The 19,480-nt window shown below is 27.9% G+C and overlaps 1 protein-coding gene across 3 annotated transcripts in view; it reads right to left on the minus strand.

The window, feature by feature from the left end:
* LOC132938978 (SCY1-like protein 2) overlaps positions 1 to 19,480 on the minus strand; it is a 215,919-nt gene that overhangs the window by 95,911 nt on the left and 100,528 nt on the right. For all 3 annotated transcript variants that reach the window (XM_061005962.1, XM_061005961.1, XM_061005960.1), the window contains exon 3: positions 8,472 to 8,837. In XM_061005962.1, coding sequence (XP_060861945.1) covers positions 8,472 to 8,837 — 366 coding nt within the window. The remainder of the gene's footprint in view (positions 1 to 8,471; positions 8,838 to 19,480) is intronic.

Genomic DNA, 19,480 nt, shown 5'->3' on the forward strand with positions numbered 1-19,480 from the left:
ATATTATGTCAGTTTAGGTATAAGACATATTATACACTTATCTATGGTATTAAAAAAAAAATTGACCTATAATAAATTCCAAATTAATCATATCACAATATCCATTAGGTACATATAACGCGTTATACATCAACAACAAACCGTGATACTATCATCATAATATATCGATGAAAATATTACAAATTAGAAGTTTCAAGTGCCCACGAATAATATTATACAATCACAACAAAATAACTAAAATAGTTATTCTAGGTTTTTATGTAATTTCGTCCAAATTTGAACTTAAAATGACTATACAAATAAACTGTGCTTGTGTATTTTTTAGATTTTTTGGTAACCGAATTATCTATTTACATGGAATCTTGTTTTAAATTTTCAATCCTTAGCTATAAAAACTGAACATTTTATAATTTATTAATTACAATGGTTGATAATTTTCGAGATTTTGATAAATTCTGTCCAAATTTGATCTTTAAATGCTTATAAAAAAAAACTGTGCCTATGTATTTTCAATATTTTTCAACTGCTATTGTAAAAATATATCAGGAGTCTTGTATTAAATTTTTACACTTTTTGGCCCAACAGATAAAACTTTATTGATATTTATAGAAAAAAAAACTAAAAAAATTGAAAACTGAAAATGCCCGTAAACAGCTCAAAAAGTGTCAAAATATTTTCAAAATTGTATGGTGTATAGGAAATGCTAATATAAACATTCAGTGAAATTTTCATGTATCTACAGTTATTCGTTTTTGAATTACAAGAAAATAAGGAAATCGGTACATGAGAAATCGAGTGAATATCTAATGTTGTAAAAATATGAATTTAAAACGCTCATAAAAATTTAATTTGACTTTCTTGTAGAAATTTTTTTTTTGATAAAGTTAGACAAACTTATGAGGAATCTTGTATTAGATTTTAAAATCTTAGATTTAAAAAGAAAATTTTTTATGAATTTCTAACTAAAAATAATTTGCAAATTTTCGTGATTTTTCCGTATTTTTTCAAGATTTGAACTTTAAACGTGTATAAAAAAAAACTGTGACTAAGGATTTTTAATTTTTTTCATCTGCCTTTGAAACAATAACCTAGGAGCCTTCTATTAAATTTTCAAGCTTTTTTACCCAACAAATAAAATTTTATTGATATTTATAGAAAAAAAATTTAAAAAAACTGAAAACTGACAATGTCCGTAAACAGTTCAAAAAAAGTCAAATTATTTTCAAAATTGTATTGTGTATAGAAAATGCAAATATAAACAACCAGTGAAAATTTCATGCATCTACGGTCATTTGTTTTAGAGTTACACCAATAACCAAAATCGATTTTGTTAAAAATCGATTTTGCGTAAAAATTCCCGTTTTTCCTTAATTTTTCTTTTGTTTTTCACATCGCTTTTGAAAACTACTGGGAAATTAAAATTTTGACCTCCCCAATGCACCAACGATATTCACTTTCCCATCGAACAAGATACTGAAGTCGAAAATCGAAGCATTATTTCGACTACTTATCGTGTACACAGACACAAAAATAAAAAAAAAAATAAAAAAAAAATAAAAAAAAATAAAAAAAAAATAAAAAAAAAATAAAAAAAAAAATAAAAAAAAAAACACACATCATTGTAAAATCAATACATTCATCGTTTCACTCAGAATCTAATAATAATATTATAATATTAATCAACTTACAGGATATAATAAATAATAACAATATAAAATAACTAGACTAAAAAACCGTCTCCGCTCAGAATCGTTTTTCTTATACAACGATATTATATCATTGAATTCAAGTTTAATACAATCCATTATACATTGACTCACTTGTAACCTACTGTACAGCAAAGCAACACCCACTTAGTAGTTTTTTTTTTTTTTATAGTGATTAAAATATTTTATAACGACTTAGGACTAAGTTATTATTGATAAATTGTATCTGATGTAAATATAATACATTTATAAATGCATTTAGAAAACGATAACATTAAAAATATATCTTAGGTCTGTTAAAAAATTCTAGTAATGACTCAAATAAAGAATGATGTACCTATCTCTAGACTTCATACATTTAAAGTACGCAAGGAATTTATTCTGTGAAATATTTTTGAAAATATCCCCATATAGTCCATATTATACAGGGTGATTCTTTTATCAAACAACACTCATTATTTGAAAAAGTATTGACTTTTTTCAAAATTTTTTTTTTCAAAATTGTAGATTTATGCTGTTCTAGAATTGAATATTTTTTTTATATTTTTCACCCTTATATTTATTAGGTAAACCACTATCAACTTTTGATTTTCAAATGGTAACCTATACTTAAAATTTCATAATTAAATAAAACTATTTTTTTCATTAATTATTACGTTCAAATTTTCATTTTTCGTTAATCCGTTGATGAGATATTGCTCCTCAAAGTTGGGTGGTTTTGGGAGGTAGTTGGGTGTGTGTACAGTAAATGTGTTATACCTCGTCAGTAGATGCCGCAGTTATTAGGATTTGTATGCCCCGGGGCTAAAGATATTACATTTTAAAATCAATTCAAGTAGGTGCAGTAAGGTTGAGTTGTGCCCCTAAATGTATTGTATAATATCCATTTGGCTGGGTGTCCGCCGTTCGCCCCACTAAAGGTGATTTCGTCACTGGTCATAATAATTCTTATCGATTATAAAAACCAGAAGTTAAAAGTTTTAAATCCTATATCGTTCGAACCCAAGGTAATGATAATTGATAACTTATTGTCATAATGTCATATTTTAAGTAATTGGACCATTAGTGTCACTTGCGCATACTCGCGTGTAATTCCCTCGACCCCATTAAATACCTATTAAGTATGGAGTACCGACAATTTGTGACAACGGACACAACGATACGTGATTGTTGTCTGATTAGTGATTAGACTGATATGCGCATATATCTTATTATATCTATGGTGGATTTGCGATTAGGTAATAACAGATACTAGATAGTACCTACCTTAGATCATATACTAATCTAAGGTACCTACTATCATCTACTATGTTTATCGTGCTCTGCGCTGATATCGTGGTTCCGTGGTTACATGATATGGAAGTATACCATATACAGGGTTAGCGTTAATCACATAACAATCCGTTAGTAGACAAATAAATGGTTAAGATAATAACTCGGAACTAATTTAATCGTGACTCGTGGTCGTAGGTATTTTATTTTTGAAATACCTATTAGTTCTTGTATAATATAATATAATTATTGTCTTATTCACCACATATTGTATTTTACGTATTTTATTTAATAATTTAATACTTTATCAATCATATAAGTACCTAAATTTACTTATTACACTTGAATTAGATGCTTGGTGATTACATTTGTACAATTTATTGGTAAGTACTAAGTTTTACTAGTTGGTAGTGGCCAAAATTAAAATAAATAATACAATGAGTATGTCATTAACTTTAGACATTTTGATTTCAGTTTAATCATTTATACATAATACACTATTTTTGTTCAAATGTATACCTAACCAAGGAACACTGGTACTTACTGGATAATACATGAGTTGTTATACAATGAAGTGGCATAATATGACAACACAGAAATATTGCGATAATATTTCCATATTATTTAAAATTAGTCATTACAATACTCAGCTGGACACTGGGTTTTTCATGAAAGTCTATACCTACTCTACAAATGTTATATCAAAATCTCCACTTTTTAGTTCCTAAACTAAAAGTGAATAGAAAATTATTTATCTACATAATATGTGATGATTCAAAATCAGTTTCACATAGGTCATTTTACCTAATTTAAATATGCCATAATGGAATCAGCTACCTATGACACACAATTCAGAAGATCCTGTATGTTAAAATTATATTCATACTGCTATGTTTAATTCTTTAATTACATTTTAAAATGGTAACTGTGAAAAATAAAAATAATTTTTCACATATTGGATTTAAATATTTCAACAGACTACAGAACAAAATAAAGTATGTATAAATATTTTTAATTGTAATATTATTAAATTATTATATTGAAAATTCAATTTTTTAGATATTCAAGACAATTGAAAAGAAGTAGGAAAAATGTAGCTGGACTAAGTGCATACATATTACAAATGATGTGTATTGAAACTAAAAATGTTGTGAATGTTAATGTTTTGTACTTTGTATGATATTTTAATTAATTTAAATGAGGTGACAACATCAATCATTACAAATCAAAAGATAAAATAATGTATGTTGTGTTTAATACACACAATATAATATGTAGATTGTGTAAATCAAATAAAGAATTTAAAAAAAAATAAAATAGGTATGTGATTTCTAATTATTTTTCAGTTATTACTTTAACAATAGTATAAATGCTCAATGTAAAGTATTTAAAAAAATATAAATGTATTATTATTAATATACATATATTTTTTTTAATGATATTAGTATTACATTGTATAATGATAAATACTTAATTACTTTTGTCAATGATTGGTGTTGTCATTAAATAATAATTAGTACTAAATTCAAATAAGAATATTATTAACACCATTTTTAAATTTTACTAAGTCTGGGGTGATTGAAAAGTTTGTTTTAATTTTTTGAATACATGTTTTATCTTTACTCATATTTTGCATAACTGCAAAACGAACATTTTGATTAAACTGTATCATCATTTTGAAATAGATTTTTCATAGTCCTGGGCTTATTAAAGTAAAATTGTTTAATGGTTCACGATAATATCAGTATAAAATGTGAGAAATTCGGTCGTGAACAGGGTTCAGGGCTAAACAGAACCTAAAATCATCAAATCAAACATTTAAATAATCAAAATTAAGCAATCTAAAAAATGGTTATTCTCTCCCTAGTTTTTGTTAGTGGTTATCACTTGCATCATATTAAAGTAGAAAATATACATTAAAAAATTTAAAATGTGTTAAAAAGAACACTCTAAAATGTGGGGTGCTATAATATTTCATATTTTAAAAACATTAAATTGATGGCATTTCACTATAATAATGATAGTTAAATCTAAAAAAACAAGGGGTGCTAAATTAAAGCTTGGCGTGCTAAAGACCCTTCTGTGACAATGGTCTCAAACCCTGTTCATGACATTGAGAATATGATTTTTTTTATAATTATTTAAGTTTATTAGTGCCTTATGTATTTGCATGTATATCATTATTATTTAAATACCTACCTATTGATTAAATTCATGTGATTGGTCAAAAAGACCTAGTCCTACCAAGTATATTACAACTATTGAAGTGACCTATGGCGAATTATTTATATTATACTAATATTTGATTTGGAATTGTAAATGCATTAAATTGAAATTGTAAACATAAAAAAAAGTTGTTTATACCTAATATTAAATTAGTTCAGAGTTATATTTATTAGGTATTATATAATGTTAACTTGTCGAAAATATTATTTAAATTTATGTTGGTATTGTATTTCTAGATTTGTAATAAATTGTAATTTTAATACCACTGTACAATTAGTGTTATATTATGTGTAAAATTAATTTTTATCTTGATTCTTCGGGACTATAAAAAAAGTTAAAATGTTAAATTCTCACAGACCCTAGTGTTATGTACTTGTCAAACTTCTTTATTCGATGTGCATGTGCCTAAATGATATTTTATATAAGAAGAGGTACAATATTTGATTTGTTCAAAAAAAAAAAAAATTATTATTAAAAATATTAAATCCTCATAGGTATTCTGGTATTTACATGTTTATAGTATCCATATGGTAAACAGTAGAAAATATAAATATTAAATGTATAATAATAATTAACACATTATTTTGTATTAGTTAAATCTACCAAAGCTATACACAGTTATATGTATATTATTAAAATATGTATAAAAAAAAAATTAAGTTAATTTATTGTTAATATTATGGTCCATTATATCATAATTTGTACATTTATTATTAATTGTTATTGTATACATTTATCATTGAAATACAGATTTTTAATAATTTTAGAAGTTTTATTATCAGTAATCTAGTTGTTGCATCTGTAGTACAGACTGTCTAATTGAGTAACAAAAACAGGATTTTATTTGTGACATAAATTAACGGTAAGTTACTGCTACTATTTATTTTGTAAATACACATACTGGTAACACTGTATTTTCTTTATGATAGACAGTTGTAATGATCACGGTCTTAGATTATAAGAGTGATAAACCATGGACAACTTATGGACTAAAATAATTCTGTATTTCCGTATGTTACTCTATGGTGTGTTGTAGTCGGCATAGAATAGAGATTAAATCGTGATCAAATCTACAAACAGAAGCAGTCCAATTACTAATTAGCTAGGTATACGTATACCCAATAATATGATCGTCTGTTATTGTATGTAGGTATTAATGTATTATCAGCTATCAGGTACAAAGATAATCACCGTTATATCTTGGGTCGAACGATATCGAATTTATTACTTATAACTTCTGGTCTTTATAATTGATAATAATTATTACGACCAATGACCAGTGCCGCAATCACCTTCGTGGGGTAAAACTGTGTGACTCCATGAAAAATCGGCATAATAAAATACATTTAGGGGCTCTAAGTACTTTATGAACTGATTTGAAAAGTGTAATATCTTTTAACCCTGGGACATAAAAATCCTAGTAGAGATAATATCTACTGACGAGGTATAACACATTTACACACAATAACTACCTCCCAAAACCACCCAACTTTGAGGAACAATATCTCATCAACGGATTAACGAAAAATGAAAATTGGAACGTAATAATTAATGAAAAAAATAGTTTTATTCAATTATGAAATTTTAAGTATAGGTTACCATTTGAAAATCAAAAGTTGATGGTGGTTTACCTAATAAATATAAGGGTGAAAAATATAAAAAAAATATTCAATTCTAGAACAGCGTAAATCTACAATTTTGAAAAAAGTCAATACTTTTTCAAATAATGAGTGTTGTTTGATAAAAGAATCACCCTGTATATTATTATTGTTTGTATTTTGTATTGATTGAAGGACATTATAAGAGTTGTAAGCATATGTATGTATTAGGTGCATACTTGCGATATAATATAAACTTAATATAAACGCGATACATTATAAACTATAATGAATATGATTGTAATAATATTAATGCATTATACGAAGATAATATTATGTTAATTATAATTCAGCAGTAAACTGATGTGAATTTAGTCGCTTGAAGTAGATGGAAACGGGATCACCAATATTCAGAAGTAGATTCGCAGAAGGCAGGTATATATGCATCGATTGTACATTCGATAAAATATTTTAAACATATTAGACCAAGTCGACCAAGAACATAAACCATAACTTTAATTATGGACAAGTTAAATATACAGTATTAATAAACTAATTAGAAGTATGGGGAATTGGTTTTATGCGATGCTAGTTAATTGTTTTTTATTACGAGTTGTTTTCATAAATTCCAAAATAAGTCCTTACCTAGGTACATGACTACATTATAAATCTTAAATTATAATAATGCAGTTCACTCGTATATGAAAATTTGTATAGAAACTCCATCGTGCGTTAATATTGTTCAACTTTGGGTCACGTAATCCCAGCTTTTGGTAAAAAGGAAAAAAGAAACTGTAATGGTATTAAAATTTGTTTCGTCCATTGGCCAGATTTCATATTAAAACAATACATCTTTGTTCCGAGATTTCTGGGTATCTGATCTACATTGGTTTCATCATCATTTTCACTCACTTATTAATATAATATATAATCTTGCGAGAAAAATGAAATTATATATTTCACTAATAATTTAGAAAACTTGTAGTAAGTACTTAAATGGTATACATAGATGCACTATATTATAATATATTATATTACTTACTGCAACGGATTCGTGCGAAATTCAATAAAATAATAAATTTGCTATATTTATTCTGAGATTGATTTTAAACAAATATTATAATAAACTATAAAAAAAATAGTTATGTAATAATAAAAAATAAAAACAGTTTTAGAAAAACTTGTGATTAAATTATCTGTTACGTTGTATAATTTATATAATATTATATGCCAACAATATTGTAACGTCTCCTCTCCACAGTCACATTAATACTAATATATCTATTTTAAATAAGTAGATACGTTAAATAGGCTTATAAGGAAAATTATTAAGAAGTTTCATTATTCCACAAATACATATCCGTACAATAATCAAGATGTGTGATAATGAGACTACATTTAAAGAAAAAATCAACAAGAATTTCAAATTGGATTAGATTTTATGACAATCGTCAGATGTATAACATGATGTATATATCAGGTCAGATGATAGAAGTGCAGTATATTATATCAAACCAGTCATGGTTATCGTACAATTGTTATTTTTAAAAAAAAACACACACATTATATACCTAGGTATCACGGTGTTTCGTCGGTGGTCGTGAACGCGCGGGTATTGATTATATTTATTAAACGCAGCCGTCTGGCACGTGAACACATTCCGACTCACCTGTCTGATGCCGTACTTGATCTCAAAGTCTAAAAAGTTGTACTCCCTCGCGTGCGCTGGCCGCGGCATGGCCGTGGCCGTGATGATGGACGCACCGGTGGACGGTGGCCCGTTGACGGCCCGGCCGCCGACGGACGCCTGGTACGCGAGTATGTTGGCCAGACTGGCGATCACGGGCTCGGCGGCAAACGCGAGCGTGTCGTTGCAGTCCTCCACCGAGTGCACCACCTTCAGTATGAGTTTGGGCTGTCTGAGCATCTCCAGGTAATGCACGCTCTTCTTCAGTATCTCCGTCACCGTCTCCTTCCGTCTGGGTTTGTGCAGCTTGTCTGCCAATTTTTTTTCGAAAACGAATATTGATACTTCCTGTAAACAAAACGACGCAAAGGTCAATTTATCGTAATTTCCCATACAAACTCGACTCGAGCGCACTCGTGGTGGGTTTCGAGTGACTTGACTTGGAATAATATTTGTGTACACTGTACAAACGAAAATCGGAGGGTCCCTTCCATCTCAAAACAATTTTATTAGGTCACAACTAGGTGTGTAGGCATTATATAAAAAAAAAACGATTTGTTGAAAAATCATATAGATAACAACTATTATTGTAATGTTTGTGTGTTTTCTTTATAGTATAGTTATAATAATTAATAACTATTTTTTTTAATTATAGGCAAAATATAATAGTCTGAATAAGTTAGTACTTAGGTAATACGTCATAAGAATATAGATCATTTACTATTTTCGTATAAAAATTAGATGTTTCAATAATGTACACTTTAAGTAGTATAATAAATTCCTGTAAAGTAATAAACAAAATTCTCCTCAACTTTTTATTTTCTGACTTTCCCGATGTATTAATTTGTTTTGTTTTACATTTTACTGTAGATATTCGATGATAAAACCCAACTAGATAAAATAATTCGAGACATAATCTTGCTACTGTTATATTTTTAATTTTGATAAACTCCACAGAAGGTACTGTATGAAGGAACGTATAGCTAAAAATATCAATAGGATATGGTTTAGTGTAAACTATATTTTATAAATGTCCACTTCAATACTTCACAATACATTGTTGTTTTCAGCTTTTTTAGCTTTTTTCAGAAGTTTCACAACTGTTACAAATATTTTCATAAACACGAAAAACATTTTTTTGTTCATAAAGTTTTCTTGTTTTTAGAATAATATGTAATTTCTGATTACAATACAAAAGTCATTTTTCTGTTAAAAAAATTATTCAAACGCAATTTTATAAAATAAATATAATAAGTATACATATTATGAATATACGGATCGTTCTATACTCTTATCGTAATCTTTCAGAAAATGTATTTTTATCCACCACTTGAGTTGAAAATCATCACTGGTATTGATAATTCTTCGAACGCAATAAAAATATTTGATTTAGAATCAACTATTTAAAATAAACAAGAGCTATTCCCGGAAATATTAATTTGATGAAATATGTATGGAAATAACAACAGACGCATTCTCAATTTTTCTGTAATACTTTTTAAATTTAATATAGCACAGAAAAACGTACAACATAATGTACCCTATCGTATTATTACCATAATACTCTGTTTTGATACTTAAAAACAAACATTTCTAGGAAAATTTCTGCAATTCCAATTGTTATTTTACTCCGATGACTAAAAGTGTTGTAAAAAATCCGAAATGAAATATATTAAAAAATAAAAACTATCATACGACTTAAGTATTACACATGTAGTCACAATATAGAAATAAAATAAATGTAATAAACTACTATACTATGAACTTACACATTATGTATACAATGTGTGCCATTTGAATGTTTGAGCTATGTCTTTTTTTAAATTATACATAAATGGAGAAGTTCAAAGTAAGAATAGCAAAAAAAAATTATATTTTCATTTTAGCCAATACATTTTTACAATTTCTATTAGTTTTCTTTAAAAAAAAAAATTAAAATATAACGTTTTTATACTAAAAAAACAAATGGTCGATATTCTAAATACGTTATTTTATGATTAATGAATGTTGGGGAAGTAGGTAGTTAATTTAAGCCACACAGCCACAACAGCAATATTATAAACATAGTAATTTATTCTATTATAACTTATCGTGTAATTATATTATGTTTCTACTGAAATTGTAAAATAGGGTCTCAGTGAAAACTTTTGTTACATAAAAATTAGTAGATATACATGTTAATTATACCTACACGAGATAAAACTCGCTTTTAGCTAATGTTATTGGATTTAAAAAAAACTAAAACAATAAATACACAAATATTAAATAGAACATAAGTATAGGTACTCATAAATTATTTTCCTTAAAAATAGAAGGTAAATATTTCTATATCGTCTATATCATAAATCCATAATTTTTTTTTTTTTTTTTTATTTATTTGAAGAAATCTACATCTATACATGCTTTTTGTATAATAAGTAGGTTTGATATATGAAAGGTAAAATATGGTATGAGTGGTTAGATTAGGGAAGATACCCAGTGGTAACACCCTGGAATCCATAATTTAGTTTTGAAAAAAGGTTTATTAAAAATATTATTAAAATGTATTATTGTAATTGACTTATAGGTATTATTTGAATACATTTAATTCTCAGTTTTGAGTGGATTCACTATTCTTTCGGCAGGTGATATACACAAAAAATTATTATTTCAGTCACGAATAGTGACATAAGTCAAAATCTTTGAAAACATTTGTTAATAGCATTAATAATAATACATACATTTAGAACATCTACAAAGCATATTTAAAAACAATTTCGTTTAACATATTTCTATCATAACAACATAACAAGTTAATAACAATTTGATTTGTAGTGTTTTTTTTTAAACCTTAATTAGCTGATTATCAAAATCTGTGTTTTCTGAGTTGTATCACTATTCTTTCAGTTGTGCGATAGGTTCCTACGTACCTACTCGTAAATTATATTTCTTGAAAAAATAGAAAGTAAATATTCTATATTAGTTTTAACTTTAACTGCGTTATTAAAATATTCAATACAAATAAAAAGTGATATTATAGTTTAATAAAAGTAAATAAGTATACATGAATCGGTTTAACTTTCAAATACCTATATTGGTTCTATCAAAACAATTGTAAGTCGCAGTGGGTTTAAACTTTATTATTATTTTTGGAAATAATTTTATACCAATAATGAATTTCAATTTAATTTTAAGTAACCTATAGAAATATTATAAAGTTGTTTTTTGTAATATGAAATATCATAATACTGTGTGTTTGATAAACTACTGCTGCTTTGAAATTAATATTATAAAATAATCGGTAAAATGTTTGTTTTCTTATTTAAACCCAAATAACTGGTATTGTCTTCAAATTTCCTAAATGGGTTTCTATAGGTAGTTATATTTAATATTTTGTCATTCAACCACAGCGAGCATAAAATGAATATTCAAAAATCATGGAAAACAAGAGACAATAAATATGACTAAGGAGAAGACCCTTTGCAAACTAACTTGTATATTGATATTTATGAGTTTTTTTAGCACAAAGTTTTATTGTGAAACTACAAACAAACAAAAAGTCAAATTTATTTCGAACGTTAGTTTTCACACACCCTTCATTTATAATAAATGTTCCGTATTATTCAAGTATTTGCGTGGTCATTCCTTAAATGAGATTGTCAACTCGCGTTATGCGCCATGAAGATTTTAGTCCACTTTAAAATATAAAATAATAAAGAAATGCATAGAAACAATATTATACTTATTAAAATCATTGAGTAATATTAACATGACGTGTCAATGGAACAGTTATATAAGCGTTACTTTACATTTAAAAATCAAAACCATTAACAGACTCTAATCTCAATTATGAAAAACAGCATACCTAACATAATAAATTTGATTGGTAGGTGCATCACGTGACACACATAATTGGGTATGGAAGCAAACCTAAGCGAATGTGTGTGAATTTAAATTTAAAATTGAATTCTTACAAAATACTTTCAACGCTCAGAAAAATGAATACTCCTCCTCTATAGCTTCCATTTCACAACAAAATTATGTAAATACAACTACTTGGTGTACTATATTTATTGGTTTTATCGATGTGATAATTATATTTCTACAATGTTGAATATATTAAGTTATTTTACCGTATTGACTGAACTTACTTGGTTATTGATTCATTAACTTCATTTTATGTTAACTAATAATTTGCCTTAACTTAAAAAAATCAATACATATATTTCTAATTATGTTGATTTTTATATTACCTGGAACAATATTTCTGGTTATTACCATACAGAATAATTCTATTGAAATTATTTAAAGTTCGTAGAATTTATGAAATGCCATTATAAAATTAATCACGCTATGAATTTTTGACAACGAAGAATTTTGGTGTTTTTATTGATGGACAAAAACTAATTTATCATAATATTAATTACTAATTAAAATAGGAGAAACATTGATCGCTATGTTATTGATATTTATAGCCTTAAGCACACAGAGTTTTATTCATACTACTAATTAATACGGTTATCATGGATTGTAGCAGTTTCAATAAATATTTATATAAATTATAATATATATTACTAGCTGGTAGGTACCTACTTATAATAATACTATACAGTTTTTTTTTCATTCCCCACTCATTAAACTGCTGCAGTATTTTTTTAGCAGTAGCTACTTAGTATTTACTACGAATGGTTGAGTTGAACTTCCAAAACATTTATTTTGGTAGATATTTTGTCAATAATATTTATTAATTTATATTTACATTTTTATGCTTTTTATTAATATACTATAAAAATATTAGTCTGTATATATTTATTTTGTAGATTCAAAATTGTAAGCGTTGAACAACGCAATAAGTACATTAATATTCAAATTTAAATGTGAAGATAGTTCTATACATTCCACAGGTTTTAAAAAAATCTATATATTATATTTGCATTCACATACATAAGGTATAAAGGCATTAAAATTAGAAAAAAACATATAATTAATTAGAAATAAGCCACTAATATTGTAAACATTTCTTTTTTCTCTTCAAAAGTTTATATATTTTAATTGTATATATCTTAAAAGCTAATGACCTATGCTGTCGAAGCTTAAATGTTCAATAAAAAAAAAAAAAAAACATAAGGAATAATAAATATTACTATCCATGTGATTATTATTTATTTTAAAACATACTTAATGATATATTATTTTGTGATGTATTTATTCGAGTGAAGTTAAGGGAAATTGTATTTATGAACATAGTTTTAAATTTAATTGATATACATATACATACACAACATGTATAATAATTTAATTTTTAATTTGATTGAAAAAAAAGCGTGCCCGGAATTCATATGACGTCAGCAGTGAGAGATTTCCAAAACCTATCGGTTTCAAACTACCTGCGGATTGTACACGTATATGATTTGTATTTGAACAATATTCACTCTGGAAAAATATAGCAAAGGAAAGTAAAGAACTGTAAGTGTGACGAACGAACGGCGCTCATCATGGTGTACAATAGCATTCCTTCGCGAGAATCTTTGGTATTATTTTAAAGAAGGGCTCCGACAACACAATACGACGACCGTCTTTATATTCGCTTTTACAACGGTCTCTCGTGTAAAACGTTCGCGTTATTATGATGCGTTTTCCATTGAAAATGTCGTCTACATATTGACTTCCCACGACGTGTACGTGGGTAGAACTGTTTACAACAGACGTTGTGTAGGTGGCAATGCGGAATCGGGTTGGATCGAATACACGTCGCAGCACATATGTGGCTTGTGGTTACAAAATAATTGACATTATTATATAATAACGCGTTGTTCCGCGGGTGTCACGAATTATAACAATAATCGTGTAACTGAGAGACTACACTTGAGGGCCATAGTGCCTATTTTTCCAATTTTCCGCAATTCTAGGCGGTGGAGGGTTCATAATATGTATATTATGTATAAAAAATGAACTTAAAGCATGAATATATTCTCAGGTTTTGTAGAATTGTCAGATTTCGATAAGATTTTTTTATCAGAAAAAATATTAGTTCCGATTTTTATCTTATTTCAAATATTTGTACAGAATAATATTTTGTAAAAAAAACTTAATCTTCTTATTTTTTTTTCGTATTTTTATAAAAATATTGAAATTGAAATATTGAAAAACGGTGTTCAATATTCGGCTTGTAGCAAATTGCCCTCTATTATAAAAAACATAAATATCAAATTTAGTATATTCTACAGGTCATTATTCCCCGTAGAGTGTATTTTTTTGGACAAATGACATATTTCGAACCTGGTGCCATAACGGTGCGCTATTCGTGATCGGCCGGCTGACTCTAATAATTACATTGTTCTGTCACTGAAAACGGTTCGTGTACGCGCAAACACATAATAATATAACCCGGTATATGGTTTGTATGTTACCTAATGAATTCAGCTGTAGCGATATCATCTATCACCGTTTTAATTGTTGTGTGTGTGGGACATTATTATAGGTATCTACTAACATTAGATGGGCTCTTATTAAAATGAGTAGACCAATTAATATTAGCTAGTGTACTTTACTAAACACTACACCGGCGTAGTAGAGGAGAGTTGTGTTCGGTGTACCTAGGTATCCGTAACCAATTTATGTACAATTTGGTCATCTATCGTTGTCACCTCCCCCCCCCCCCCCTCGATCACTATATAGGTCCTGTGCGACAATGGGAGTTTAATATATTTATTAACATGTACATGTAGATGATTAATTATGTTGGTGTTTGATGAATGACAATATTATATTAATATTATTATGTATTGTATTACCAAGTGAATTAGCCGACGTCGACTCTATTATCAAAATAATGACATTTAGTAAAAAAAAACTAGTCACTTAAATTAATGAAAGTGACATTTCAAATTAATCTTTATATACAACGTTATTTCTTGTGTTTTTTTTTTTACAAACTAAAATTTAACTTTTCATTATTTAACTACACAGAGAAGTGTGTTTTATAAACATTTGTGTGCATTCAGTTCAAGTACTCACCTCATGACATTTTTATATTACCTATCATATTTTTTTACCCTTTTTACCCATACAAATACTCTCCAATGATAAATTATGAATTATAATGGTTAATACAATTGTTGTTATGGTTAAGTTTTTAATTTCAAAAGGGTATTTCTTATTTTGTACCAACATAGTTATATATTATTTATATAATAATATACCATGTAACCAGTGATACGTTATGATCATACGAATATTGTCTAGTTTTATCTATATTAAAGATAATTAAAGTGCCAATAATGAACATAATAAATTACTATAATTATTATTTGTTGTCAAACTTTTTAGTTTCTTCGTTATTAAAATATCTATACAAATTAACCAGTTAGTTCATATAATAAATAATATTATATGTTATAAATTATAGTCTATCAATATTTTTTTGAAAATACATACCCAAGGAAATCTTATAAAAATATTGCGTGTTTACTAAAAATTTTTATAAGGGTAAAAGTCCTTCATTTTATTTTATTCAATTTATAATTTATGATCGTAAGATGGTAATTTTATTTATTATAAGTTATGAATTACATCATAATGAGTAAGTTTGATAGGACTTTCACTCGTGTTTTATTGACACTAATATTTATTTATTATACTAATTATAAAATAAATATTGCCGATACTCTTTGAATGTACGATGCGAAATGCAAAATTGTATGTGTTTCCGTAGCTTTTAAATTGATAACGTGACTAAAATAGCTAAAATAATGATCAAAACATTAGGCATGTTTTGGATTTTATAACACCATTTATTCTAAAATTAAATAGTATATTAATACGGTATACTGTAACAATGATATAAAATAGATTTACATTAGGTACCTACATGAAAAGGAATAATATATAATTTGCTGTTTCATGCATGACATAGTCGGTCTTTAACATGTAAACAAACTGATCAATATTTATACTGAATTTAAAATAAGACATGTGCAACTAGTTGTGTACTTAAAAAAAAGTATGTTATAAATAATTATAAAATATTATTATAATACGATAATAAATTCAGCATCAATTTTCTAATAAGTAAATACTTTTAAATGAAATACCTCCCTCATACATAATATTATTATATAATATAATACAATATTATTAAACTATTCAAATTAATTTAATTTGATAAATTAGAATTCATTATTTTATTGAAAAATATGTTTTCAACTGTATAATATAGTATGTAGGTATATTCAATAATATCCACATTGTTTCACAGTTTTCACTATCAATTTTTTTTATCCTTATACAGTTTAGCTGACGGTTTTAAATAAAAAAAAAAAACGTAATAAAAATCATATAACTTTAATATTGTTTCATTTTTATTTTTACAATAAATAAATTTAATGGTTACGTTTCTTTTTAGTTTAAACCATTAGGTAATAAAATACAAATCGCATTACACGGTTAAAGAATTATTTGTGAGTGAAAAATATAATCATTTTTTGTTTTATTATTATTTCTTACTATTTCCTACCACTATTATAATTTGTAAAGGTTAAATTAAACAAAAACTATAAGATAGTTTTTGATATCTTACAATAATTTGGTCGAGAAAGAATTAAAATGAATTTGATTGCCTTTCCATTAAGCTGTGTCGTAAAAACTTTTTATACAAATTGAATGATGCTGTAGAATTTGTATAACGGCGCATTGTATAGGCAATTTCAGTACACTTAATATTGCCATTCATCGCTGATATCTAATAAATAATAATTTGTGGTTGCCTGAACGATTTTTAATTCTTTAAAAAATAAATAGTTAACTAAGCATAATTATAGCGCAAGCTATTTTAAAACTCTAAGTTATAAGCACGCATAATCTAAATGAAAAATTACTTTTCCAGTAATCGCTTGTTGTTATGACAACCAACAGTTATTCTATTTTTAATATACATTAATATTATATTTAATGTAAAATAATATTATGTTCAGACTTTCTAAACTTGTATATTATTTTAGCTTTATATTTTTTTAACCATGTATTTTGACATCGGACTATAAAATAAAAAAAAAAACTCAATCAACAACTAATACGACTGTTATTGAGTAAATATAATATTAACGCGTAAATTACAATAAAAAAATACTTTTTATAAAATACCTTTTATATGGAAATATTATGCAGTTGTAATTTTTCAATTAGAAATAATCAATATATTTTACGAGTCGTAAGCTCTTGCAGCAGGGTGTAACACGGTGTGTGATTAATTTTAACGTGCATTTTTATTTATAAAACTGACACATTTTTATGTTTTTCACAGTGCTAAGAAAAATTGTTATTTTGAAATTCTATTTAAAATTTGACGTATAATAATTATATGTTTTCGTTAAACAGTTTTAGTTATTAGGCAAGGGAACGGTTTTATAAAAATCATTGAAACTATATTTGTGGTTGAAATTTACAATACGAGAGATATAAACACCGTTCACAAATTAAATATATCATTTTATTTTATCGCCCTTTTCACGGATACAATATACGAACCGTCGCGTCGAGTCGATAATAATATTACCTATATTCTTTATTAACTCCGTAATATTATGTAATTGAAGCAATTAACGAGGTTCGTCTCGTTTATAGTCACAATATGATGTACGCACGTGCGCGCGCACACCACATAATATTATTATAATCGCCAATGGCAGAACGTATACCACTATACCTGCTATACACACTGCACTTGTACAACAATAATTGCCATTGTTATTTTGCGAAGGCGAATGATTAAGACCGTATAATCAGGTCTGCGTGCGAGTCGGCGCGCACAAAGAGACGGCGTGTGGAGGACCACCATCCGAGCCCTACGGTACATTACGAGGTCGTGAAAGGGCGGTGGTGGGGGGGGGGAGTGCGCGAGTCCTCGCGGGCCGTGGAAGGTCGGGGGTAGGTGATTATTATTCGGAAATATAGGGAGGTGGTGGTGGCGACGATGACGACGACGACTTAGACTTACGGTCCTTTGCGTGCTACAGTGCATTTTGCGTATACACAATGGAGGCGCGGCGGCGGCGGCGGCGGCGGTCACCATGTTTTGCATTGCTAACACGGAATAACGTAATGGGTTATAAATCTTGTTAGATCGCGTCAAAAGTCACGGGTGGTGGCCACGGGGTGGGTGGCGGTGCGGCGGGGTGGTTGGGAGTTTCCGGACGGCGAATATACCGTGGGACCGGAGGAATTTAATTTCGCGTCCGGACTGCACCCTCCCCATCGACCCCTGCACTGCCACGCCTGCACACGCTACCGAGGTATACACACAAGTAGCGCTCGCGCTGATAGTCGGGTGCAAAGTTATTATCCCTTGGCCCATTAATACTGTGGTGCCCCCGCACACGCGGTGTTATTGTATTCGGAGGGTGACACGACAAAAACTCGGCCCGATTTCGCGACGACGACCACCCATTCGCTGAAATACACGAAAACCGCACAAAAACCCTTTGCCGAGGACACATTATTATTACCACAATTTCACTGATAAAATTCAAAATCGGATAAGATGTGACTTCACGATGCGTGTGTGCTACACGATAGCCGACAGTTTAAGCTTTCGAACGAACGAACGCCATTATAATGTGTGCCTGACAATATGACAATGAAACATTTAATTATTAATTTTCCAGCTAAATCATTATTAACAGTAATAGCCAAAATCTTGCGTTTATTATTTGGGCAAAGGTGACTCGTAAAGTTTTTTAGGGTTGACCGACCAACGTTTGGCGTTCCTATACTATATTGTAGCTTTTCATATTCTTAAGTTTCTATATAGGTGGTGTGCGTCGTTTCCGTCAATAATTTAAATTGGAATAGTTTTTGTAAAACATTGAATATATAGTTGAAAATTAATCCATGTACATTTCAACGAAATATTAATATAATAATAGCATACTCTGAAATATAAAATATGAATGCATAACCACTTCATTTCTGAAGCATTTATAAGAACCGAAGGCCAAACGTTAAGTAGATAATAA

Source organism: Metopolophium dirhodum, chromosome 2 (genome assembly GCF_019925205.1).
Source record: "Metopolophium dirhodum isolate CAU chromosome 2, ASM1992520v1, whole genome shotgun sequence".
Classification (NCBI taxonomy): domain Eukaryota; kingdom Metazoa; phylum Arthropoda; class Insecta; order Hemiptera; family Aphididae; genus Metopolophium; species Metopolophium dirhodum.